This window comes from Lithobates pipiens, unplaced genomic scaffold, assembly GCF_037356315.1.
Source record: "Lithobates pipiens isolate NorthernLeopardFrog02 unplaced genomic scaffold, aLitPip1_a1.2 Scaffold_23, whole genome shotgun sequence".
Taxonomy (NCBI): Eukaryota; Metazoa; Chordata; class Amphibia; order Anura; family Ranidae; genus Lithobates; species Lithobates pipiens.
This window is the reverse complement of record NW_027507785.1, coordinates 330,078,724-330,106,343: the sequence shown is the minus strand read 5'-3', so window position 1 is coordinate 330,106,343 and position 27,620 is coordinate 330,078,724. Positions and strand designations below refer to the sequence as shown.

The 27,620-nt window shown below is 44.3% G+C and overlaps 1 protein-coding gene across 1 annotated transcript in view; it reads right to left on the bottom strand.

Moving 5' to 3' along the window:
* The window catches only part of ARTN (artemin), a 93,116-nt gene that overhangs the window by 50,977 nt on the left and 14,519 nt on the right, over positions 1-27,620 (bottom strand). The window contains exon 2 of the mRNA XM_077450705.1: positions 26,508-26,928. Within this exon, the coding sequence (XP_077306831.1) occupies positions 26,508-26,781 (274 nt within the window). The 5' untranslated portion in view covers positions 26,782-26,928. The remainder of the gene's footprint in view (positions 1-26,507; positions 26,929-27,620) is intronic.

The following is a 27,620-nucleotide window of genomic DNA, read 5'->3' as shown; positions in this document are numbered from 1 at the left end:
GATCGCCTGCAGATTGTGTAAGTTTGCCCACTTACAATCTCCAGGCTGTACACGATAACACGGGATCCAGGGTGGTGGTCAGCCTTGGATGCCGCTAAGGCGATTGACTCCGTGGAATGGAGTTACCGGTGGGAATGTCTCCGCGGGTTTGGCTTCGCCCCAAAATTGGGCCCCAAAGAAAATGGCTCCAACTCTTCCTACCAGGACCCCAATTCCTGGTAGATCCAAGTCAACGGCAGGGTTTTGGACGCCTTCTCGCTGTCCCGTGGTCAGGGCCGTCTTTAAGGCAGGGCAAAAGGGGCAGCTGCCCTGGGCCCTGTCATTGTTGTGGGGCCCAAAGCAGCTGCCTCATACTTGCCAACTATCCCAGTTTACATTCCCTTGTCCCTTGAGGTTTTTAGTCCTGTTGTGTACAGACGACTCACCTGCAGACCCTGTGTTTACATGTAAATAACCAGCATTCATATGTAAATAGCAGTGACATGCATATGTAAATAGCTGAGGCCAATGACATTGATATGTAAATAAGGCAGCATTCATAGGTATATCATGCCCCCCTGCAGTGAGGAGATGATGTGCTATAACCTACAACAACCAGTGAGCAGTATTACTGTACAGCAATCTCTAGCAGCCAATCAACAAGCCGAAATCATGTGCTGTAACCTCTAGCAACTAATCAGTGAGCCTTAAGGAGTGCTGTAACCTCTAGCAACCAGTAAGCAGTAATGATATGCTGTAACCTCTGGCAACCAATCGCAATAGCTGCCTGATCTGATACAGTAAACTGATTTTAAGTCTAGCTGCTATTTATTGTATGTCTCAGGGAAGGTGGAGAGCGAAATTGCATGGGGGGAGGGGGGCCCTAAGCAAATTTTTGCCCAGGGCCCAATCAATATTAAAGACGGCCCTGCCCGTGGTACTTGACAGGGCTGCCCCTAAATCTCCTCTATTGTACGCCTTAGCCGTGGAGCCCCTCGCCATTGCTATCAGGGCTCGTCCCGATATCAAAGGTCTCCACATGGGGCCGGTGAGATAGGTCCTCAGCCTCTATGCAGGGGACGCGCTCCCATACCTGGAGGATGCCGGTCCTTCACTCCAAGAGGCCTTGCTGCTGATCAAACAATTTGGTGAGCATTCCAGGTTGCAGATCAACTGGTCTAAATCTCAAATCCTTCCACTAGATGTAGATGTCCCCCACGGTTGCCCAAGCATTGCCCCCCGGTCAGAGCCAGTAAGATGAAAGACCTGGGCGTACAAATCTCACGATCCCCCCATGGGTTACATAGGCCAGGGGTAGGCAACCTTTTGAGCGCAGTGTGCTGAAATTTTTTTTCAAAGAAATTGAGCGTGCCGATTTTATAACAAAAAAAAGTGTCAACTTGACACGTCTCAATCACGAAAAATGATTTTTTATCAAGCAAATCCTGTAAGTTACAACTTCGTCACGCCCTCAGCTCCCAGTTCAACGATTCCATTCCTTGACTGGAGTCGTTATACCTGGTGGATGTGGTCCTTGGTCAGGACCCCAAGAAGTTGATCTCCTCATTCTACAACCAACTTATGTTACCAATGGCCACTACACAGGCTTACCAATTGAAATCCAGGTGGGTGACGGACAAGGACTGGGATGAGGCGCTGGCCTCCTGTAAAAAAGGGTATCAGTAGGAGGGTCTTAAAGGGGAATTGAACAGAATCTGTACTTGCAGTATACATTGCACACATATACCACAGTTCTTTAACCCACATTACTAATGCCGCGTACACACGACCAGACTTTTCAACATCAAAAGTCTGACGGAATGATTCCGGCAGACTATTCGAACGTGTGTGGGCTGCAGCGGACTTTTGATTTGCAAAAGTCTGAAAGACTTTAGAAATGGAACATGTTTCAAATTTTTTTTCGACAGAACTCTGCCGGACCCAGTTCCTACTGAGAAATCCGCTCGTGTGTGTGCTAGTCTGACGGACTAAAACCGACGCTATGGCAGCTATTGGCTACTGGCTATGAACTTCCTTATTCTAGTCCGGTCGTACGTCATCACGTTCTAATCCGTCGGACTTTGGTGTGATTGTGTGTGGCCAAGTCCGTTCATTCGGAAAGTCCGTCAGAACTTTGTCAGAACTCCGTCAGAACTCCATCGAAAGTCTGTCAGACTTAGTCCCTCGAAAAGTCTGGTCGTGTGTACGCGGCATTAGGGGCACTTTGCAGGATGTATGGAGGCACGCTGGAGAATGTAAGGGGGCACACTGGAGGTGCTAAGTTAACACGTCCAGAGTGCCCCCTTACACCCTTCAGTGTTCCTCTTACAGCCTCCTCCAGGTTGCCCCCCCCCCCCTTAGTGCCTTCAGAGTGCATCCTTACATCCTCCAGAGTGCCCTTTAGTAATACTGTACTAAGGGGCACTCTGGATGATGTAAAGGGCACTCTGGGGGATATAAAGGGGCACTCTGGATGTACCTCCAGAGTACTTCTTTACATCCTTCTCCTGATTACCCCCTTATAATCCCCCTTCTGCTTTGAAGTGCTCCCAAAGTTAGCCCCCCCTTAAGTCCTGCTCCTCGAGCATACCCTTTAATTTAGCTTAATCTTATGTCATCCTGCCCCTCCTCCAGAGTACCCCCAGAGTTAGTGCTCCCTTTCACATACCTTCTGGCCTGGCCCCAAGCGGCTGGTGGTAAAACACTTTCGAAAAATAAATCCCACTCAGCTGCTTTGAGCTACACCTGGGCAGTTCCGGAGCCAGCCAGAGAACTGCCGAGCTCAGCCTCTACTCGTGCGGCGGGGCGTGGGATTATAGGCCACACCCCACCCGATCTGAGGCCAAGCCTGGCAGCTCTGTTATTGGCTGGCTCCAGAACTGCATGTGCACAGTTCAGAATCGCAGAGTTTTTTTTTTTTTCTTTCTAAAGTGTTTCACTGCCAGCCACTCCTTAGTTGCGGCGGCCAGGGACAAGGAGGTTTTGTTATGGCACTGACGGGAGTAAAGTGCCTGCTTTGAGTCTCACCCCCCCCCCCTTACACTCATTAGCAGAATGCTAGGGCCTGGTGGCAAGTGCGACCTTTGCTACCCTGGGAGTTACCCCACTGCTTGTAAACTTACTGGAGGGTTGACTTTGATCCACCAGGCCTGTCAGAATCTGCACCACTTAAGCGAAAAAGGTTATTTTTCGGACTTATTTACCAACATACCAGGGCACCAGTTGAGGTGTTATATAAAGCGTATTTAATTTCACCTTATTGTTTTGCCAACACATTGGCTGCTGTCAGCGGTGGGGGGAGCGGGGCACAGACAATGAGTTATTCTGGAAGTCTCGTTTAGGAAATTGGCAAATTTTCTTATTGGCAGCCATCCCGGCTTCAGGAGACAAAAATGGGTAGTAGTGGTTATTTATAGGGAAGCCCTGCGGTTGGAAACTATGGGATAGCCTTTGTTTATATGATAGTTTTAAATTGTGAAACTTAAATTATATACTCCGGAATGTTACAATATTCACCTACAAGGTGTAATTATACTTATTAGGCTGGGCAAGCTGCATGACATACCATTGCGGCACGCAGGCCCCTTTCTGGGAATCGACGTCCTATTTAGGTGCTCCTATGGAAATCTTCAGTTGTTGAGGCCGGGCGGTAATCTGCTTTTTCTGCATTTGGTTTACTTTTAAGTCTTTAATTACATCTTCCAAATTACAGAGATTACATGAACCTCCTCGAGTGTCATAATCTCATTCCCTGGAATGGCTTCAAGACCTGCAGAATTGTTCCACGTGAAGGAGATGATGATGATATCTTTTCACCACCGATAAATATTTTATCTTAGTTTATTTTTGTATAAAAGTGAAGGCTTCTTTCACCTGCAGCTCATTCACAGCCCAAAGCCGTTTCGGCATTCCTCCGCCCGCCGCGGATCGAGTGACAATACCTGCGTCATCGCTGAACTGTGAGCCAATTACCAACTATGAGAGCTGCAGAGATTGTCTGCACAGGCCAGGACTGTCACTTTTCAGCATGTCTTGTGTAATCTTCTATTGACTTTTACAGCAGCCTTTCTCAACCTTTTTTTTTTTTTTTACTCCAGAGGAGCCTTAAGCCGCGTACACACGGGCGGACTGTATGGCCTACTTAGTCCGCCGAAACACATTTCAGCGGACAGTCCGCTCGTGTGTGGGCTTCAGCTGACTTTTTCAGAGTGCAGTCCGGCGTACTAAGTATTTCGGAAATTCCGTAATACTGTCCGTCATACTTTGGTTTCAGCGGACAATCCGCTCGTGAGTAGGCTAGTTGGACGGACTAAGAATGGCGCATGCTCAGAAAGGATTTACACGGCGGAAGGTTGCATTGCTGTGTATTGGACTTCCTATTTCTAGTCCCGTCGTACGTGCTGTACACGTCATCGCGCAAGCTTTCGACGGACTGTTTGTGCATCCGTGTGTGGTCAAGTCCGTTCATTCGAAAGTATGACGGACTGTCCGTCGGATTGTATGACGGACTAAGTAGGCCATACAATCCGCCCGTGTGTACGCGGCCTTAGAAATAATTTTGAGGTTTTGGGAAACCCCTGCAAAGCCAACTAATTTTGGGCCAGTTGAAAAAAATGCCCCTTACGATGGTGGCCAGGGAGAGGAATTCCCACTTTACAGTGGTGCTCAGCATGCCACCCGTACAGACAGTTCTGCTAAGTGGCATTGGCCCCTGAAACTTTGTAGACATCATCCAATTGGAGGTCAATCAGGGAACCTAAGGTTCCACAAAACCCTGGCTGAGAATGTCTACTATACAGTCTAACCCAAGGGTAAGGAACCTTGGCTCTCCAGCTGTTTTGAAACTACAACTCCCATAAGACATTGCAAGACCCTAACAATCACAGGCATGACTCCTAGAGGCAGAGGCATGATGGGATTTGTAGTTTTAAAACAGCTGGAGAGCCGAGGTTCCCTACCCCTGGTCTAACCCATGGGTGCTCAACCTGTGGACCTCCAGCTGTTGTAGAACTACAGATCCCATGAGGCATTGCAAGGCTGACAGTTACAAGCATGACTCCCAAAAGCTGAAGCATGATGGGACTTGTAGTTCCACAACAGCTGGAGGGCCACATGTTGAGCAACTATGGTCTAACCCAGCCTTTCTCAACCTTTTTACTCCAGGGGAAACCTTAAAATAATTTTCAGGTCTCTGGGAACCCCTGATAAAGCCCATTCATTGGGGGGCAATGGGAACAATGCCCCTTACTTGTGAGCAGTGAGCAGAATGCCCTTTTTTTACAGTGGTGGTAAGAATGGCCCTCTTGCAGGGGAGCTATAAAAATCATTGGTCTCATACCACTGGCTCCTCCAAGTGGCATTTGCTCAGATCTATGTAGGCACCACATCAAACAGGAGGTAAAACAGCCACAACTCAAGGAACCCCTAGCCACCTCTGACGGAACCCTGGTTGAGAATGGCTGGTCTAACCCAACCTTTCCCAACCTCTTTACTTGAGTGGAACCCTTGAAATCAATTTCAGATCTCAGGGAAACCCCATCAGGAGTCACTGAGAAAATGTCCCCTAAATTGATGGTGGTCAGTGGGAAGAATTCCATCTTACATGGGTGGCGGGAAGGCCACCTTTGCAGGCATGCTGCTGGCTCTGCCACGTGGTGTTGGATAGACATGTGCACCGCCGAAAAATGTGTTCGTTTTCATTTTTGTTTCATTTGTTTTTGTTTTGTTCTTTGTTTTTCGGGTCATTGATTGCAATTCGTACATGTGTAAATTCGAAATTTTTTCAATTTGTAAATTTGCAAATTTGCAAATTCAAAAATTGGAAAATAAGAAAGAAAATCTGAAAATTCGAAAGAATGACTAACTAATAATAACTAACTATTAAATTATCGGTATTGGAATTCAAATTTGGCTGTCAGTGAATGTAACGAATACAAATTTATCCGAAGTTACGAATTGTCCAAAATAACGAATGCCGCATCTAAACAAATGGGACGGAATATATCAATAATAAATAATAATAAAACGTTTTTACTATTATTAGTGTTATTTATTATTATTAATTTGTTACGTTGCATTCGTTTAGATACTGCATTCGGATGAATTTGGATATTTAGAAATTAACAAATTTATCAAAATTCATGAAAAAATTTATTTGAAACAAAAGGAATTGCACATATCTAGTGTTGGACCCGGATTTATGCAGGTACCATCAGATGGGTGGTCAATTAGTCACAACTCAAGGAACCCCCAGCAATCTCTGGAAGAACCCTACTTGAGAATGAACACCTATGAACTTTTCCTAGATTGGACTTTTTTCTTTTGCCATTTTTTGGCTTTTTTTGCTATCTATACACAATTTGAGGTGTTTTGCATAATTGTATTAATTATTTATCTGTTAATTAATTATAGTTTTTATTTTTATTATCTCACATTACACATATTAGAGGGTTGGCGCAGCTTTATATATTTTTCTACTTGAGAATGGTTGGTCTAACCCAGGAGTCTCCAAACGTTCTAAACAAAGGGCAAGTTTACTCTCATTCAGACTTTAGGGGGTTGGGGTGGAATGTGGCCATTAGAAATATGAAATGTCCCACCATCAGTGGAAGTAAACAATTCCCAATCATTGGTGTTAGTGGAAGGAGTTATGCCCCATCATTGGGGAGGTATTGTGCCCCGTCATTGGGCTCCATTATTGGTGTCATTGGAAGGAACTTTGCCCCATCGTTGATATCATTTGTAGGAATTGTGCCCCGTAGTTGGTGTCAGTGAATTAAATAGTGCCCCAAAGGCCAGATAAAAGCAAGCAAAAGACCACATCCGGCCCCCATAATGGAGACCAGTGGTCTAACCTGAAAGCTGGAAGATCTATCTGCCTGTCTTTACACTTTACCTGTTGCCCCTCTCTGACATCCTCTTCACTGGCTTCTGATGATCGTTAAAATAAAATCTGATGAACTATTTTGGGAAGTATGGAGTAATTTCACTGACCATTACTGTTTTGGGGAGAAATTACCAAATTTACCCAAGTCAAAATTTTATCAGACTTGGCCTTAAATTTCGCCAGGCGGATTGTTTCGGGGGAACTTTGCTCAATAAAATGTTTGTACATGGCTTTGTTTTCTAATAAAAGCATATGATTACAAAGATAAACGTAAGTCCTTTGATAGTTGAATGGAGCTTCCCTAATACTCTGAAACCCTTTAAAGCCCCTTAAAAACTACCCAAAACCAACTTAATTTATCCTTCCCATACTTCAACCCGTTTTTTTAAATTGTAACATTTTGTGAAAATGTCCAAATGCTTGCCAGCTTTTTTTTTGTGATGTGAAAACTCCTTATTTTGGTCTTCCCTTGTTATTGGGTTTGCTTTCATATTACTTCCTAATTGATCCTTACACCTCAAACTACCATCCAATCATCCATGGACCTACAAGTGTTTTATGCAGTCATAACCTTCCTCACATCTCCAGCTCTGAGGCTTTTCTTGGGTTGCCCCATTGCCCGGCGCTCTCTTTCTTGCTTGATTTGACTTGCGCCCTCACCAGCTTTAGATGGCCTCACCATATTCCTAAATAACATAATCATTCAATATTATAAACCGATTCCAATACCCGAGGAGTCATATAATAGTCTGTTCTAGACTTATAGAAAATGTAAGAGATCCTAGCGTTATGGTGACTTCAGAAGGCTTTAGGATTATGGTGATTTCAGGAGGTCTAAGCCCTTGTACACACGGTCGGAGATTCCGACGGAATGTGTCCGATCGGACCGTTTTGTCGGATAATCCGACTGTGTGTGGTCTTCATCGGACTGTTGCCGTCGGAGTATCCGACGGACCAAGTTTTCCAACTTGTCGGTAAAATTTTCCGACAACATGATCCGATCGGACCTTGTCCGATCATGTGTAGAGAATTCCGATCGGACAAAGTGCCATGCATGCTTAGATCAAATTCCTACACCAAAGCTATTGGCTACTAGCCTGAGCGTAGTCCCGTCGTAACGAAATAAGGTCATCACACTGTGAACGATCGGATTTTCCGACAACTTTGTCCGACCGTGTGTATGCAACAGTTTCAGACAAAATCCGACGGATTTGGTTGTCGGAATGTCCGACCCGTGTGTACAAGGGCTTAGGGCTATGATAGCTCCAGAAAGTCTTAGGGATATTATATTTAGAAGGTTTAATTATACTTATTAGGCTGGGCAGGCTATGTGGCATGCCCTTGTTGGCTAGTCTATACGCGGACCCATTTCTGGGAATATATCTCTTACTTAAATGCTCTTACTGAAATCTTTGGCATGAAATATATTAAGGCAAGAAATAATCTTGCTTTTTCTGCATTCAGTTTTCTTTTAAGTTTGTAATTACATCTTTCAAATCGGCCCAAAATAACATGCTTGTACACCAGGATATAAATTAGAGGCAATTACTTTGACCCGTATCATAATCTCATTCTCTGGAAAGCCTTCACGGCCTGCATTCTGCCAAATTGTTCTACATGATATAGATAATGTTATCTTTTTCACCATCGATAACATTTTTATCTTTGTTTATTTTTGTGTAAAAGTGCAGCTCATTCGTAGCCCAAAGCCGTTTCAGCATTTCTCTTCCTGCGCCACCTCACAGAAATGTGGGACAACCACCTGTTTACTTCAGAACTGCGGAGTGAGGGTTTGCTCAGGCCAGAACACAGAACAGTCACTTTTCAGAATTTTCTTGCGTAATCTACTAACATAACGTTCAACTCTACATTGCCCATCGCCTGGAAAGCTCTTCCTCACTTGATAAGACTTGCTCCCACCCACTGTAGAAGATCTCACCATGTTCCTAGGTACCCAAACCATCCATTATTGTGAACTGGCGCCTACCACATGGGGATAATGTACCCTGTCCTAGGCTTTTGGTGACTGTAGGAGAGCCAAGGTTTATGTTGCCAACTAGAGGCTTTAGGATTATGGTGACTACAGGAGATCTTAGGGTTATGGTGACTCTAGGAAATATTAGGGATATGGCGATTATAGGAGATTTTGGGATTGTGGTAAATCTAGTTAATGTTATGCCGCGTACACACGATCAAACAATCGGGTGGAAAAGTCCGGCAAACTCAAGTCCGCCAGACAATTACCCCGTGTGTAGCCTCCGGCGGACTTTTTTTACCCGAAAGTACGACGGACTTAGAAAGCATTTATTTATCTAGACAAAACACTATAGGGGCTACAAGGATCCCCTCCTCACCTTGGACTGTCTGGGAGAGGCTGTCTTCAATCTATCTACTTTAACCACTTGCAGACCGGACCAATTTGCTGGTCAAAGACCAGACCCCTTTTTGCGATTCGGCACTGCGTCGCTTTAACTGACAATTGCGCGGTCGTGCGACGTGGCTCCCAAACAAAATTGACGTCCTTTTTTTCCCACAAATAGAGCTTTCTTTTGGTGGTATTTGATCACCCCTGTGGTTTTTATTTTTTGCGTTATAACCAAAAATAGAGCGACAATTTTGAAAAAAACGCATTATTTTTTACTTTTTGTTGTAATAAATATTCCCCAAAAATATATAAAAAAACATTTTTTTCCATCAGTTTAGGCCGATACGTATTCTTCTACATATTTTTGGTAAAAAAAAATCGCAATAAGCGATTATTGATTGGTTTGCGCAAAAGTTATAGCGTTTACAAAATAGGGATAGTTTTATAGCATTTTTATTAATAATTTTTTATTATTTTTTTTTTTACTAGTATTGGCGGCGATCAGCGATTTTTATTGTGACTGCGACATTGTGGGGGACCCATCGGACATTTTTGACACATTTTTGGGACCATTGTCATTTATACAGTAATCACTGCTATATAAATGCAGTGATTCCTGTGTAAATGACACTGGCAGTGAAGGGGTTAACCAGTGGGTGACAGTGTAGGGGTTAAAGAGGAGGGCCAGTTAAAAAAAAAAAAAAGTCAGCAGCTGCAAACACTGCAGCTGCTGACTTAATAAACACACTTACCTGTCCAGGGCGCCCGCGATGTCGGCCGCCCGAGGCCGACCCGTCCCTCGGCTCCCTGGTCCCGGTGCCGCCATTCCCTCTAAGGGAAACAGGCAGCCGAGCCTTATGGCTTCACTGCCCGTTTCGTACTGCGCATGCGCGAGTCCCGCAGCTACTGCGCATGCTCGAGTCCCGCAGCGCTTTCTGAATGGGACGCGCTGTGTTCTGGAACACACAGTTCCCAGAACACAGCGCGACCCATTACTCAGAAGACGCCGCGACGAAGACAGAAGACAGAAGATCTCCGCGGAGGAGGAAGAGGAAGATTAGGATAAAGTGCCTAGCAACAGGCATTTCTGGTAAGTAAAAAAAAAAATTTTTTTTCATTTTATTTTTTTTAGATTTTTTTGTCATTTTTAACATTTTTTGGTTTTCAGGGTGGCCCTCCACTTTAAGTGTTCCTAGGGGTGTGTTACTAACTGTGGGGGGGTTGGGCTTTCATTTAGTGAACACTAATCTCTGCTCCAATCACATGGAGCAGAGATCAGCGTCACTAGTTGCTAGGCAGAATGGAGAAATGTTGTTTACACAGCATTTCCTCCATTCGGCCGCTCCGTGAGACGATCGCGGGGATGCCCGCGGCGATCGAGTCCGCGGGTCCCGCGACCGGACTCACGGGGGTCCCGACCAGCGCGGGAGCGCGCCGCCGATGGCGCGCTCCCGATGGCAGGGCGGCATTGAATATTGGACGTACCTGTACGCCAATATGCCTGACCGTGCCATTCTGTCAACGTACATCGTCGTGCGCTGGTCGGGAAGTGGTTAAGACACTACAGGAAGTGACTATTTAAATCTAAAAGAATACGGGGTATTATAACCCCCTCCTGTTTTCTTGGCTGCCTCACACTACAAAGTACCTGAAGCCTTTATGCTAACCGCACTCTCTTATATAGATCAAAGTGTGGTGCCGAAGTGAAAACCGTTTTTTATCTACTTGGAAAAATATTTTCCTTTCATTTCTCTTCTCCCTCCTGCACATTTCTCTTGGGGTGCACCCATGAAGAAACAAAATTGTTAAAGCTCCTGAAGAAGCGTTGCTCAAAAACGCGAAACATGTAGAGCGCCAGAACATATCTGAGATCTAGTTCTGTAATTGATACCCTGTCTAGTTTATTTCTTGTATTAATGTACAATTTGTCACCTTTTGGATATATATAGAAATGAATATGGATATTGTCTAGACTGTACTAACATAGACAGGATACAAAGCAGTACTTGATATGTTTTTATATTTTCACTTTTCCTCTTTTTTTTAACTTCTAGTTTTTTAAATAAATAATATTTTTGAATATATCTTTTTTCTTATTTTAAATTTTGCCTAAAAAGTCCAATAGAACCAACACTTTTCCTTGAGGTCTTTTGTGTGAAGGTTTTTCTCTCCTCCCCCTTTCCCCTTTCCCTTGCAATTTCTAATTGAAGCTATGACTAGGACGCGGCAATTGGTTTTTTGACTCTTGAGCCGCAGAAGCCACCCTGTGATAGATACACATTTCTATTTAACATTTCAAAAGTACGGCGGATAGTCCGGCGGACTTAGTACGCCGTATTAGTCCGCTGAAAAAGTGCCGTGTGTGGGCAAGTCGCCCGTTCGGAAAGTCCGGCGGACAGTCCGGCGGGAAGTCCGCCGGACTAAGTCCGCCGGATAGTCGGCTATATGTGTATGCGGCATTAGGGTTATTGTGACTATAGGAGATTTTAGGATTGTGGTGACTCTAGGAAATGTTAGGGTTAGGGTGACTATAGGGAGTGTTAGGATTATGGTGACTATGGGAGATTTTAGGATTATGGTGACTCTAGGAAATGTTAGGGATAGGCTCCATGCACACTGAAGTTAAAAAAAGCTATTTCTGGACGCCAGATTGCTGGCAGAAAACGCTGGTTGAAAAACCTGCTTTTAACAGCGTTTTATACTAGCGTTTATGAGCGTTTTACAGCGTTAGCGTTTATGGGCGTTTTTTATTGAAAAATGCATTGAAAAATAGAATGCCGAACACTAATGAACGAGCGTTTATGAGCGTTTACAAGCGTTTATGAGCGTTTATCAGCGTTTGTCGTTTTTTGGCGCTGAAAAACGGCACTTTAAGGCTCCATGCACACTGAAGCTGATAAACTGCAGTTTATTGGCGTTTGGGCGTTTTTTGTAAAAGCCCATAAACTCCACTCTATGTTAGCCTATGTGTCCATGCACACATGGACGTTTTTCAGCTTTAATGAGCAGTGGAGTTTATGGGCTTTTTTCTGAACGCCAGAAATTCGCGTTCAAAGTGCCGTTTTTCAGCGGCAAAAAATGACAAACGCTCATTAACGCTCGTTCATTAGTGTTCAGCATTCTATTTTTCAATGCATTGTGGGATTTTTGGAGTGTCCTCTGTGTATTTTTATAAAAAACGCCCATTAACGCTAACGCTCATTAACGCTCATTAACGCTCATTAACGCTAGTATAAAACGCTGTTAAAAGCAGGTTTTTCAACCAGCGTTTTCTGCCAGCAATCTGGCATCCAGAAATAGCTTTTTTGAGCTTCAGTGTGCATGGAGCCTGAGCGCGAATTTCTGGCGTTCAGAAAAAAGCCCATAAACTCCACTGCTCATTAAAGCTGAAAAACGTCCATGTGTGCATGGACACATAGGCTAACATAGAGTGGAGTTTATGGGCTTTTACAAAAAATGCCCAAACCCCAATAAACTGCAGTTTATCAGCTTCAGTGTGCATGGAGCCTTATTGTGACTATAGGAGATCATAGGAATATGGTGACTCTAGGAAATGTTAGGGCTAGGGTGACTATAGGGAGTGTTAGGATTATGGTGACTATGGGAAATTTTAAAAATATGGTTACTCTAGGAAATGTTAGGGTTATGGTGATTATAGGAGATCTTAGGATTGTGGTGACTCTAGGAAATGTTAGGGTTTTGGTGTCTATAGGAGATTTTAGATTGTGGTGACTCTAGGAAATGTTAGTGCTAGGAGTTTTTAGGATTAAGGTGATTCCCAGAAAATGTTGGGGCTAGGGTGACTATAGGGAGTGTTAGGATTGTGGTGACTATGGGAGATTTTAAGAATATGGTTACTCTAGGACAGTGATGGCGAACCTCGGCACTCCAGATGTTTTGGAACTACATTTCCCATGATGCTCATGCACTCTGCGGTGTAGCGGAGCATCATGGGAAATGTAGTTCCAAAACATCTGGGGTGCCAAGGTTCGCCATCACTGCTCTAGGAAATGTTAGGGGTATGCTGAATATAGGAGATCTTAGGGTTATGGTGATTATAGGAGATTTTAGGAATGCGGTGACTCTAGGAAATGTTAGGGTTAGGGTGATTATAGGAGATTTTAGGATTAAGGTGACTATAGGGAGTGTTAGAATTATGGTGACTATGCAAGATTTTACGACTATAGTGACTCTAGGAAATGTTAGGGGTATGATGATTATAGGAGATCTTAGGGGTATGATGACTATAGAAGATTTTAGGATTATGGTGACTCTAGGGAATGTTAGGGTTTTGGTTCAAATATAGGAGATCCTAGGGTTATCTAAAAGGTTCTAAGGTTATGAAGACTCTGGGATATCTTAGGGTTATAGTGAGTCTAGGAGGTCTTTGGATTATGGTGACATAAGTAGCTCTTAGGGCTGTGGTGACTCTAGGAGGTTATAGGCTTATAGTGACTCAAGGTGATCTTAGAGTTATGGAGACTCCAAGAGCATCGAGGGCTATGGAGACTCTAGGAGGTTCTAGGGTTATGATGACTCTAGGCAATCTGGGACATGTGGTCACCCTACACCAGGAGGTTCTAGGTTCTTATAGTCATGCTATGAGGTCTTTGAGCTATGGTGACATAAGGAGCTCTTAGGACTGTGAAGACCCTATTTTTTTTTTTTTTTTTAAAAGCCTATGGCGTGTAAAACACACCCAAAAACTTCCACCCGGTGCCAAAAAAAAGTGGACACACATCAAGAGTGACACACAAAAACGTGCAACGGGTGTCTGCTGTCCTCCACAAGGAAGGACCTTACCCTGATCCCCCGGGGCGTTAGGCTCCAGACGGGGACTGAGGTACCAAATACATGGCCCATCCAGCCGAAGCCGGACGACCGCCTTTCTCCGGAAGGTCTGCCCGAAACAGACCCACCCAGGTATTAGGGTAGGGGCCCCCCCGAAGGGAGACCCCCCAAAGAGAGGGCGAACCAAGCCAGAAAGCCTATGTCCACCCTCCCACAAGACGTTCAGGGTTGGCCCGAGGACCGACACCCTACTAGTCAAACGTGCAAGTGACAAACATAAAACGTGACACACAACACACAAATAAAATAAACAGATAAAGTGGGGAAGGGATAGTGGAGAGGGAGAGTGAAAAAGGTGGCCATTGTGTAGACACAATGACCAGGCCCTCCCTAGGTGATCTTATGGTTACTCTGGGAGTTCCTAGGGTTGTGGTGACTCTCGGAGGTACTAGGGCTGTGGTGACTCTCGGAGGTACTAGGGCTGTGGTGACTCTCGGAGGTACTAGGGCTGTGGTGACTCTCGGAGGTACTAGGGCTGTGGTGACTCTATGAGGTACTAGGGCTGTGGTGACTCTCGGAGGTACTAGGGCTGTGGTTACTCTCGGAGGTACTAGGGCTGTGGTGACTCTCGGAGGTACTAGGGCTGTGGTGACTCTCGGAGGTACTAGGGCTGTGGTGACTCTCGGAGGTACTAGGGCTGTGGTGACTCTCGGAGGTACTAGGGCTGTGGTGACTCTCGGAGGTACTAGGGCTGTGGTGACTCTCGGAGGTACTAGGGCTGTGGTGACTCTCGGAGGTACTAGGGCTGTGGTGACTCTAGGAAGTTTTAGGGTTATGGGGACTCCAGGAGCTCTTGCAACTGTGGAGACTCTAGAAGGTTTCAGTCTTATGGCGACTCTAGGAGGTCTAAGGGTTTACGGTGACTTTAGAAGGAAATGTTTTTCAATATTGATTTTGTATAGGACATTTTATTGATCCACCCTTGTACTGGCATCTAGGACTTCTTGAACAACTACTTGGGTAAAATAGGTCCTATGTAACCTAAAAAATTAGAGCAATAGTTTCTAGGAGTTGTGGGACTCGGAAGATGAAATACTAAAACATATTCAATACAGAAGGAAAACTATATATTTCATAAAGCAAACTCCTAAAACTCAAACTGATTATAGCTTTTACCTTGCAGCACTTGGGGTTTGCATCCCACCAAAGACTTTGAGTTTGTACGTTTTTTTTGAAAATGATCTTTATTACATTTTAAGTATAGAGTTTGTATGTTATCCATTTGCTTGTGTGTTTCCTCTGAGCTTTGAAGTAGCATTCCCGCAATCCTGAACATACAGGCATTATAGCTGGATCTATAGGCGTGTGTGGTGGAGACATTTCATTTTAAAGGGCCTTTGGGCAGAGACTAATGTGAAGGCTTCAATATTCTCCATAATTGCCTTCAGAAAAGGGGCCAGTCCCATATGAGTGCGTAGAAAGAATCAGGATGAGAAAGGAATCTGACCTCGACTTTGTGGACAGAAGCGCCAAACCCTTCGAGCTTTAGGCTCCAACCCAGAGAGGATCCTTAATGGGATTGCTTACAGCAGATAATTGCACTCATCCTCATTTATGAAGCCCCCCGTTTGTGGGCACTACTATCACATTCACCATCGGAGGATTCCTTCTTCCCACCCAGCAGCTATGCCAAGAATTTCCATCCACGGAGCCCTTCTGGTCATTGAACTGGGAGTTGTGGAGTAAACCATTCATTTCGGGTTTATTTTTTTATTTTTTTAAGGAATTCGACATACATGGGCCCGATAGTTCACGTTTTCTTTTTTTTTTTCCCTGACGGCGGTGAAAAAGCGAATTGCTCTGCTAAAATGGTCTCCGGCTAAGCTGAGCTCTGATAACAAATACTGAGATGATTGCCGCGTTCCGTGTATTTGCTTATTTTACATGATTTAATTTACTGCTTAATTGGGATTTATCAGCCCTGCTAAATAACAAGACCGGCCCTGGGGCAACTTCATCATATGCAGCTCTGCGGATAACACGGCCGACAATCTATGAAGACTTGACTTAGTTTCAAAAGTCATCTTTGAAAAGCTTCAAACCACTTTTAACCACTTTAGCAGCTTCATGACCAAGTAAATTTTTTCGCTATTCGGCACTGCGCTACTTTAACCACTTCCCTACCCGCCCATAGTAATATGACGCCCCCCGCAGGAGGGATCCCCCATCCTGGGCGGGGCGTCATATGACGTCCCGGGCTTTCCCGGGGCCGTCTAGGGGGGCGAGCGCGTTGCTCGGGGGCCTGGTGGGCGTGCCCCGGCGGCCGCGATTGCCCGTGAACGCAGCAGGACCGCGGATCTGTGTATGCGTAAACACACAGATCCACGGTGCTGTCAGGCGAGAGGAGACCGATGGTGTGTTCCCAGTACAGAGGAACAGCGATCGGTCTCCTCCCCTTGTGAGTCCCCTCCCCCTACAGTTAGAATCACTCCCTAGGAAACATAATTAAGCCCTCGATCGCCCCCCCCCTAGTGTTAACCCTTTCCCTGCCAGTCACATTTACACAGTAATCAGTGCAATTTTATAGCACTGATCGCTGTATAAATGTGAATGGTCCCAAAAGTGTCCAATATTCCCGGGCCGTCTAGGGGGCGAGCGCGTTGCTCGGGGGCCTGGTGGGCGTGCCCCGGCGGCCGCGATTGCCCGTGAACGCAGCAGGACCGCGGATCTGTGTATGCGTAAACACACAGATCCACGGTCCTGTCAGGTGAGAGGAGGACTCACAAGGGGAGGAGACCGATCGCTGTTCCTCTGTACTGGGAACACACCATCGGTCTCCTCCCCTTGTGAGTCCCCTCCCCCTACAGTTAGAATCACTCCCTAGGAAACATAATTAAGCCCTCGATCGCCCCCCCCTAGTGTTAACTCCTTCCCTGCCAGTCACATTTACACAGTAATCAGTGCAATTTTATAGCACTGATCGCTGTATAGATGTGAATGGTCCCAAAAGTGTCCGATATTCCCGGGCCGTCTAGGGGGCGAGCGCGTTGCTCAGGGGCCTGGTGGGCGTGCCCCGGCGGGCGCGATTGCCCGTGAACGCAGCAGGACCGCGGATCTGTGTATGCGTAAACACACAGATCCACGGTCCTGTCAGGTGAGAGGAGACCGATGGTGTGTTTCCAGTACAGAGGAACAGCGATCGGTCTCCTCCCCTTGTGAGTCCCCTCCCCCTACAGTTAGAATCACTCCCTAGGAAACATAATTAAGCCCTCGATCGCCCCCCCCTAGTGTTAACTCCTTCCCTGCCAGTCACATTTACACAGTAATCAGTGCAATTTTATAGCACTGATTGCTGTATAAATGTGAATGGTCCCAAAAGTGTCCGATATCCCTGGCCCGTCTAGGGGGCGAGCGCGTTGCTCGGGGCCTGGTGGGCGTGCCTGGTGGCCGCGATTGCCCGTGAACACAGCAGGACCGTGGATCTGTGTATGCGTAAACACACAGATCCATGTCCTGTCAGGTGAGAGGAGACCGATGGTGTGTTCCCAGTACAGAGGAACAGCGATCGGTCTCCTCCCCTTGTGAGTCCCCCTACAGTTAGAATCACTCCCTAGGAAACATAATTAACCCCTCAATCGCCCCCTAGTGTTAACCCCTTTCCTGCCAGTCACATTTACACAGTAATCAGTGCAATTTTATAGCACTGATCGCTGTATAAATGTGAATGGTCCCAAAAATGCGTCAAAAGTGTCCGATATGTCCGTCGCAACATCACGGTCACGAAAAAAAAAAATACGCAGATCGCCGTTATTACTAGTGAAAAAAAAAATGCCATAAATCTATCCCATATTTTGTAGACACTCTAATGCCCTTGTACACACGGTCAGAAATACTGACCACAAAATCCGTCAGATTTTTTCCGACGGATTTTGTCGGAAACTGGTGTTGCGTACACACAGTCGGACAAAGTTGTCGGAAAATCCGATCGTTCGGGAACATGACGCCGTTCGTTCGTTATAACGGGACTACGTTGAGGCCAGTAGCCAATAGCTTTGGTCTCGTAATTTGATCCGAGCATGCGTGGCACTTTGTCCGATCGGAATTCTCTACAAACGATCGGAAAAAGTCAGATCTGATTTTTTTTCTTTTTTGTCGTAAAATTTGAGATCCTGTTTTCAAATTTTTTCCGCCGGAGTTTCCGACAGGAAAAAGTCCGATAGAGCCCACGCACGATCGGATTTTCCGACAATATAATCCAACCGGACCTTATCCGTCTGAATTTCTGTACCGTGTGTATAGGGCATAACTTTTGCGCTAAACCAACCAATATACGCTTATTGCAATTTTTTTTTTACCAAAATATGTAGAATACGTATCGGCCTAAACTGAGGGAAAAAAAATCGTTTTTTTTACAAAAAATTGGGATATTTATTTTAGCAAAAAGTAAAAAATATTGTGTTTTTATTTTATTTTTTTCAAAATTGTCGCTTTTCTTTTGTTTATGGCGCAAAAAATAAAAAAAACGCAGAGGTGATCAAATATCACTCGAGCTCTATTTGTGGGGGGAAAAAAAGGACATCAGTTTTGTTTGGGTACAGCCTCGCACGACCGCCCAATTGTCATTCAAAAGTGCGACAGCGCTGAAAACTAAAAATTGGCCTGGGCAGGAAGGGGGTGAAAATGCCCTGTATTGAAGTGGTTAACTGACAATTGTGCAGTCATGCAACACTGTACCCAAATTTATATAATTTTTTTTTCACAAAAATAGAGGTTTCTTTTGATGGTATTTGATCACCGCTGCATTTTTTTGATTCTTTTTTTATTATATAAATTGAAAAACAAAACAAAATATATATTTTTTTTTACTTTTTGCTATTAAATATATCCAATCAAAAAATAAAAAATAAATTTTTTCAAAAATTTAGGCCAAAATGTATTCTGCTACATGTCTTTGTTAACCACTTGCTGACCAGCCGCCGTCATTATACGCAAATTGCCGTAGGTGTACGCCCCTTAGTGCAAAAGATACACAGTGGGAGCGCGCACACACCGACCGTCCGCGATCACTCCACAGAGAGCCAGAACGGGGGGGGGGGGGGGGGGTCAGGGTTGCCAACCTCCAGCAGCTTTTTTTACTGACAAAACATAGAAAATTTACTGGCGGAGCACATTTTTTTTACTGGCGACTTGAAAAATTACAAAACTGCTATTGAAAATAAACACAGTGAAAGTTTAAATGGTATAAACATGATATGGAAGCTTGATTTACACTTAAAAAGTCAACACAGCATGAAATTATCAGCCCCTGATATTTACTGACAGTTGTAAAAAACAAACAAAAAAAACAGATTTTTACAAACTGTCAGTAAATTTACTAGCGGTTGGCAACCTTGACAGGGATCTGCCAATGTAAACAAACAGATCCCCGTTCTGACAGGGGAGTTACAGAGTGATCGTCTGTTCCTAGTGATTAGGAACAGCGATCTCTCTCCTCCTCCAGTCAGTCCCCTCCCCCCCCCGCCACAGTTAGAAACACCTCCCACGGAACACATTTAACCCCTTGATCGCCCCCTAGTGTTAACCCCTTTTCCCCGGCCAGTGACATTTACACAGTAATCAGTGCATTTTTATAGCACCGATCCCTGTATAAATATCACTGGTCCCAAAAAAAGTGTCAAAAGTGTCTGATCTGTCCGCCGCAATGTCACAGTCCCGCTAAAAATCGCTGATCACCGCCATTACTAGTAAAGAAAAAAATAATAATAATAAAAATGCCATAAATCTATTTGTAGACGCTATAACTTTGCGCAAACCAATCAATATACGCTTATTGCGATTTTTTGGACCAAAAATATGTAGAAGAATATTTATTGGCTTCAACTGATGAAGAAATTCTTTTTTTGCATTTTTGCATTTTTTTTGGAAATTGCAAAAATGCAAAAAAAGAATTTCTTCATCAGTTTAAGCCACTATATATTTTCTTCTACATATTTTTGGTCAAAAAAATCGCAATAAGCGTATATTAATTGGTTTGCGCAAAAGTTATATGGTCTACAAAATAGATTTATGGCATTTTTATTATTATTTTTTTTTCTTTACTAGTAATGGCGGAGGGGACTGACTGGAGGAGGAGAGAGATCGCTGTTCCTAATCACTAGTAAAACATATTTTTTTAATATTTTCAAAATTGTCGGGTTATTTATGTTTATAGCACAAAAAATAAAAACTGCAGAGGTGATCAAATACCACCAAAAGAAATCTCTATTTGTGGGGAAAAAAAAAGGACATAAAGTTTATTTGGGTACAACGACTGCGCAGTTGTCAGTTAAAGCTACACAGTGCCGTATCGTAAAAAAATGGCCTGGTCATTAAGGGACAAATCCCTCCAGTCCTTAAGTGGTTAAAATAAATTCCAATAAGTCTATATTGATTGGTTAGCATGAACGTTATTGCATATACAAATTACGGCACTGTATGTATCAACGACCAACGACTTATAGTGGAACTGTGAGTGCGGCGGGCAATCTGACACTAACTGACGCTGGGTTGGAACTGACTGATTGACACTGACATCTCCAGTGACACTGATACAGTGATTAGTGATTAATACTATGCACTGTCACTGTACTAATGACACTGGCTGGGAAGGGGTTAACATTTAGGGGCAATCAAAGAGTTAACTGTGTGCCTAACAATGTGTGCAGTTTTTACTAAGAGATGTGACTGTTTTATCTCTCCGATTTGCCACATCGCCGCTCCGTGTACAGAGCCCTGTGTTGTTAATAACCACAGGGCTCTGTCATTGGCTAATCCGATTTTTGATGTAGCAGCACAGATGGGGGTGGTGGTGTGCGCACTCCCTACCAGGAGAGACTGGATTACGTCATGTCATGTACGGGATCCAATGCAGAGGGGCCATCCTGCTGCAGTATAAAAAAAAGGTGGTGGGCGGTCCGCAAGTGATTGCTAAAAAAGAAAAAATTGCACAGCAATTCACCCAGCGAAAGAACATGAACATTAGTTTGGTGTGAAGAGAGCAAATAAAACACCCAAAAAAAAAACGAATGTTACAAATCATAATGCATCGTAATACAGATAATTGCAGATAAAGGTTCGAATTTACAAATCTGTATAATAATAACAACTGCAAACATGTAAAAATATGAAAGTCTCTTCTAAAAATTACTTTACAGTGAACACTAAACATTTCGATTATGACGGATTATACACTGTAGTTGGCCTAGAATAGCCATTCTGAACCTTTTTACCCCAAAGGAACCATCGAAATAATTTTCAGGTCTCCGAAAAACCCTTCTCATATCAGTTCTTCTTGGGTCAATAGGAAGAATGTTCCTTACATTGGTGATCAGTGGGAAGAATGTTCCTTACATTGGTGATCAGTGAGAAGAATGTCCCTTACATTGGTGATCAGTGAGAAGAATGTTCCTTACATTGGTGATCAGTGAGAAGAATGTCCCTTACATTGGTGATCAGTGAGAAGAATGTTCCTTACATTGGTGATCAGTGGGAAGAATGTTCCTTACATTGGTGATCAGTGGGCAGAATGTTCCTTACATTGGTGATCAGTGGGAAGAATGTTCCTTACATTGGTGATCAGTGGGCAGAATGTTCCTTACATTGGTGATCAGTGGGAAGAATGTTCCTTACATTGATGATCAGTGAGAAGAATGTTCCTTACATTGGTGATCAGTGAGAAGAATGTTCCTTACATTGGTGATCAGTGAGAAGAATGTCCCTTACATTGGTGATCAGTGGGAAGAATGTTCCTTACATTGGTGATCAGTGGGCAGAATGCTCCTTACATTGATGATCAGTGAGAAGAATGTTCCTTACATTGGTGATCAGTGAGAAGAATGTTCCTTACATTGGTGATCAGTGGGAAGAATGTTCCTTACATTGGTGATCAGTGAGAAGAATGTTCCTTACATTGGTGATCAGTGAGAAGAATGTTCCTTACATTGATGATCAGTGAGAAGAATGTTCCTTACATTGGTGATCAGTGAGAAGAATGTCCCTTACATTGGTGATCAGTGAGAAGAATGTTCCTTACATTGGTGATCAGTGAGAAGAATGTTCCTTACATTGGTGATCAGTGAGAAGAATGTTCCTTACATTGGTGATCAGTGAGAAGAATGTTCCTTACATTGGTGATCAGTGAGAAGAATGTTCCTTACATTGGTGATCAGTGAGAAGAATGTTCCTTACATTGGTGATCAGTGGGAAGAATGTCCCTTACATTGGTGATCAGTGAGAAGAATGTTCCTTACATTGGTGATCAGTGAGAAGAATGTCCCTTACATTGGTGATCAGTGAGAAGAATGTTCCTTACATTGGTGATCAGTGAGAAGAATGTTCCTTACATTGGTGATCAGTGAGAAGAATGTTCCTTACATTGGTGATCAGTGAGAAGAATGTTCCTTACATTGGTGATCAGTAGGAAGAATGTTCCTTACATTGGTGATCAGTGAGAAGAATGTTCCTTACATTGGTGATCAGTGAGAAGAATGTTCCTTACATTGGTGATCAGTGAGAAGAATGTTCCTTACATTGGTGATCAGTGAGAAGAATGTTCCTTACATTGGTGATCGGTGAGAAGAATGTTCCTTACATTGGTGATCAGTAGGAAGAATGTTCCTTACATTGGTGATCAGTGGGAAGAATGTTCCTTACATTGGTGATCAGTGAGAAGAATGTTCCTTACATTGGTGATCAGTGAGAAGAATGTTCCTTACATTGATGATCAGTGGGAAGAATGTCCCTTACATTGGTGATCAGTGAGAAGAATGTTCCTTACATTGGTGATCAGTGAGAAGAATGTTCCTTACATTGGTGATCAGTGAGAAGAATGTTCCTTACATTGGTGATCAGTGGGAAGAATGTTCCTTACATTGGTGATCAGTGAGAAGAATGTTCCTTACATTGGTGATCAGTGAGAAGAATGTCCCTTACATTGGTGATCAGTGAGAAGAATGTTCCTTACATTGGTGATCAGTGAGAAGAATGTCCCTTACATTGGTGATCAGTGAGAAGAATGTTCCTTACATTGGTGATCAGTGAGAAGAATGTTCCTTACATTGGTGATCAGTGAGAAGAATGTTCCTTACATTGGTGATCAGTGAGAAGAATGTTCCTTACATTGGTGATCAGTGAGAAGAATGTTCCTTACATTGGTGATCAGTGAGAAGAATGTTCCTTACATTGGTGATCAGTGAGAAGAATGTTCCTTACATTGGTGATCAGTGGGAAGAATGTTCCTTACATTGGTGGTCAGTGGGAAGAATGTTCCTTACATTGGTGATCAGTGAGAAGAATGTTCCTTACATTGGTGATCAGTGAGAAGAATGTTCCTTACATTGGTGGTCAGTGGGAAGAATGTTCCTTACATTGGTGGTCAGTGGGAAGAATGTTCCTTACATTGGTGATCAGTGAGAAGAATGTTCCTTACATTGGTGATCAGTGAGAAGAATGTTCCTTACATTGGTGATCAGTGAGAAGAATGTTCCTCACATTGGGGGTCAGTAGGACGAATGTCCCTTACATTGGTGATTAATGGGAAGAATGTTTGTTGTCCCTTTAACACAGAGGTGTATAAAAGGGTGGGGAGGGCTCTAGGCATCCCCTTTTTCTATCGCATGAGTTATGCGGAGTGGGTGTATGGGGCATTCCCGACTCGCTGGGATTCTGATTTGGATACACTGTTTTTAGTTAGTATAGTTGTCCGTTACTTCACATGGAATGCACGGTGCCAGATTACCCTGCGGAAGAAAGTCCTCTCTGTTGAGGTGGTGGTGCACGATATTCTGGGTGAGGTTGGGAAAATTCGGGGTCTTGAGAAGGGCAGGGAGCCTCGGGCAGTCTGGATGAGGACGTGGAGGAATATCAGACCTGCCTTTGGTGAACTGCCCATCTCTGGGTGAGGAGCTCTTTTCTTTTTTCTGTTTCTTTCACTCCCTTAGCTTGTGTTGGTTAATATCTTCTTTTTGAAGAAGGGCTGCATGCATAATGGGTGCGGGATTGTTTCTTGACCTCACAAGTTTGATGTCTGGTGTAATGGTGTGAGTCGTAATAGGATTTATGTTTTTGCTGTAAAGTCTTTTTTTTTTTTTTGTTTGAGAGCAGATTTGCTATATTTATTTTCATTTATGTAAATATGTATATATTTATATATAGTGATTTTATGCTTATTGATTGCAAGACTTTTAACCTCTTCCCGCCCGCCCTATAGCCGAATGACGGCCGTCCTGTTGTTTACTTCTGCAATGCGCGCCGCCGCGGGCACGCATCGGGGAAGTTCTGTGTTTGCCGTGTCCCCCGGAGACAGGCAAACACAGATCGCTGTACACGGCCAATCACAGCGGCCGTTTACAGCGCAAACGGCGTGTCCAATGGGAGATGATCTCATATGTAAACATATGAGATCATCTCTCAGCGCCGCTCTCCCTCCTCACACAGACAGAGTTAGTTAGTGCTATCTGTCCCCAGTGCCACCTGTTAGTTCTATCTGTCCCCAGTGCCACCTGTTGTCAGTGCCATTTGTCCCCAGTGCCATCTGTCATCAGTGCCACGTATAAGTGCCATCTGTCATCAGTGCCACGTGTCATCAGTGCCACATAGTGCCATCTGTCATCAGTGCCACATATTAGTGCCATCTGTCATCAGTGCCACGTATCAGTGCCATTTGTCATCAGTTCCACCTGTCAGTGTCACGTGCCATCTGTTGTCAGTGTCACGTGTCATTAATGCCACTTATCAGTGCCATCTGTCATCAGTGTCACGCGTCATCGGTGCCACGTATTAGTGCCATCTGTCCTCCGTGGCACGTATTAGTGCCACGTATTAGTGCCATCTGTCATCAGTGCCACGTATAAGTGCCATCTGTCATCAGTGCCACGTATTAGTGCCATCTGTCATCAGTGCCACGTGTCATCAGTGCCACGTATAAGTGTCATCATTGCCACGTATTAGTGCCATCTGTCATCAGTGCCACGTATAAGTGCCATCTGTCATCAGTGCCACATATTAGTGCCATCTGTCATCAGTGCCATGTGTCATCAGTGCCACGTATAAGTGTCATCATTGCCACGTATCAGTGCCATCTGTCATCAGTGCCACGTGTCATTGTCCTGGTGCTCCTGGGCCTTCAAAAGTGTAATAAGTAGTCAACAAGTTAGATGTGTAATTTATGCTCCTAGAACACGTGATGGCGCTCCCTGCATGCTGGGCCTCTCTATGTGGCCAGGCTGTGAAAAAGTCCCACACATGTGGTATTGTAATACTCAGGAGGAGTAGCAGAATTTATTTTGGGGTGTCATTTGTGGTATACACATGCCATGTGAGAGAAATAACCTATTACAATGATAATTTTGTGGAAAAAAAAAAAAATATGAAAAATCTTAATTTTGCAAAGAATTGTGGGAAAAAAATGACAACATCAAAAAGCTCACCATGCCTCTTACTAAATACCTTGGAATGTCTACTTTCCAAAAAGGGGTCATTTGGGGGGTATTTGTACTTTCCTGACTTGTTCGGGTCACAAGAAATGAGATAGGCCACCAGTACATCAGATGTGATCAATTTTGTGCGATTCGCACCACAGCTTGTAGACTCTCTAACTTTCACAAAGACACAGAAACAAAGAAATATGCGTTTTTATTTTTCAAAATTTTCGGTCTTTTTTCATTTATAGCGCAAATAAATAAAAACCCCCAGAGGTGATCAAATACCACCAAAAGAAAGCTCTATTTGTGGGGAAAAAAGGACAAAAAAATTCATTTGGGTACAGTGTTGCATGACTGAGTAATTGTCATTCAAAAAGTGTGAGAGCACCGAAAAGCTGAAAATTGGTCTGGGCAGGAAGGGGTGTTTAAGTGCCCAGTAAGCAAGTGGTTAATAAAGAAAAATTGGGAAGAATGTTTGATGATTTGAATGCCACCCTTCCAGACAGCTAATTAGATCTTTGGTGTCACGTGGCTGGCTATACTAATTTGCATTGGCTCTGGAACTAGTGTGAAGACACCATCAGATGAGAGGTCCATCGGCCACAGCTCAAGGTACCCCTAGCAGGCTCTGGAGGAACCCTGGTTGCTCAAGGTAGGTACCCCTAGCAGGCTCTGGAGGAACCCTGGTTGCTCAAGGTAGGTACCCCTAGCAGGCTCTGGAGGAACCCTGGTTGCTCAAGGTAGGTACCCCTAGCAGGCTCTGGAGGAACCCTGGTTGCTCAAGGTAGGTACCCCTAGCAGGCTCTGGAGGAACCCTGGTTGCTCAAGGTCGGTACCCCTAGCAGGCTCTGGAGGAACCCTGGTTGCTCAAGGTAGGTACCCCTAGCAGGCTCTGGAGGAACCCTGGTTGAGAATGGCTGCTCTAGGAGAAGAATCTATAAAACCTCTTGATATGAATGATATGAACACACCACACACCACACACACCACACACCACACCACACTTAGATAGAGGAACAGAACTCACCGTGAATTAGGTCTTCTCCGCTGCCCCTCTCAGTAGACGACCTCTCAGGTTGCTGTGGATCCCAAACTGCTGTGAAGCGAGTGTTCCGTTGAGAAGACGTCTTATCTTCTGCGCTCCATTCACCAAAGTGTTCCTCTGTCAATTTAAATTTGTCCTCCCCACAGACACGCCCATAGTGTACAATCCTTCCCGGCAGTTGGTCGGAGATCTGTATCTGATTCCTCCCGTGGTGTTGTAAAGTGACGGTGAGGTCCCCTCGGGCAAAACTGAGCATCTCCAGGGGGTGAGCCCAGTTTAAATACAGTTCCACGACACCATAATCTGTTGTGGGACGAAGCTTGTCCAGCCCACCGGTTAGGAATGACTGTGACAAGGGACGATGGGTGGACCACGGCGAGCTCGGAGTAGACGCTCTGTGTGCCTGTGGGGGGGAGAGAGGAGAAGAAGAGAAGTACAAAGCAAATGTCATTTATCTGGGAACTCCCAAGTGTCTGCCCACAACTTTATCAACGTTGCAATCACATGTTTCGCCCCAATCAGATCTGGAGCTGCTCCGTCTTCTGATTTGCATAAATAATTAGGGCTGGCGGGGCTTGGCAAACAATATCACAACACAACGTCAGTAAAGTATGATAGCGTAGCGTCCATGTGTGTCCTGACCACGCACACACATCGCGGGTGATCCTTCCTTATTACTTTACAGATTGTACAAGTCACCTCGCCTGTCACATAGACTCAGAGCGACCAAGCACAATGACTTGATTGAGTAATAGGCTGCTCTCCAGGGTCAGTAAAATGACGCAGGACCTTGGCAGGCAACATCTTGTAAATCCTGCTCGAATTAACCATGTTATTACTGGGTGCTTCAAGTTTCGGGACTGCGGACTATCAGAAAGCTTGCATTCTCAAAATTCCTGTTTAAAATGATTTCTGCAAACATAAATCTTGTGATCTGAGGATGGTATAGTGGATCATCCAACACGGCCATCCGTAAGGTAGAAAATACTCTGCTCCTGACCTCTCTAACTTTCTCATTGTACCCACCACAAGGATATCCCACCTACAACATGACCCTTTATAAGATAGAAAGTACTCTGCTCCTGACCTTCTCTC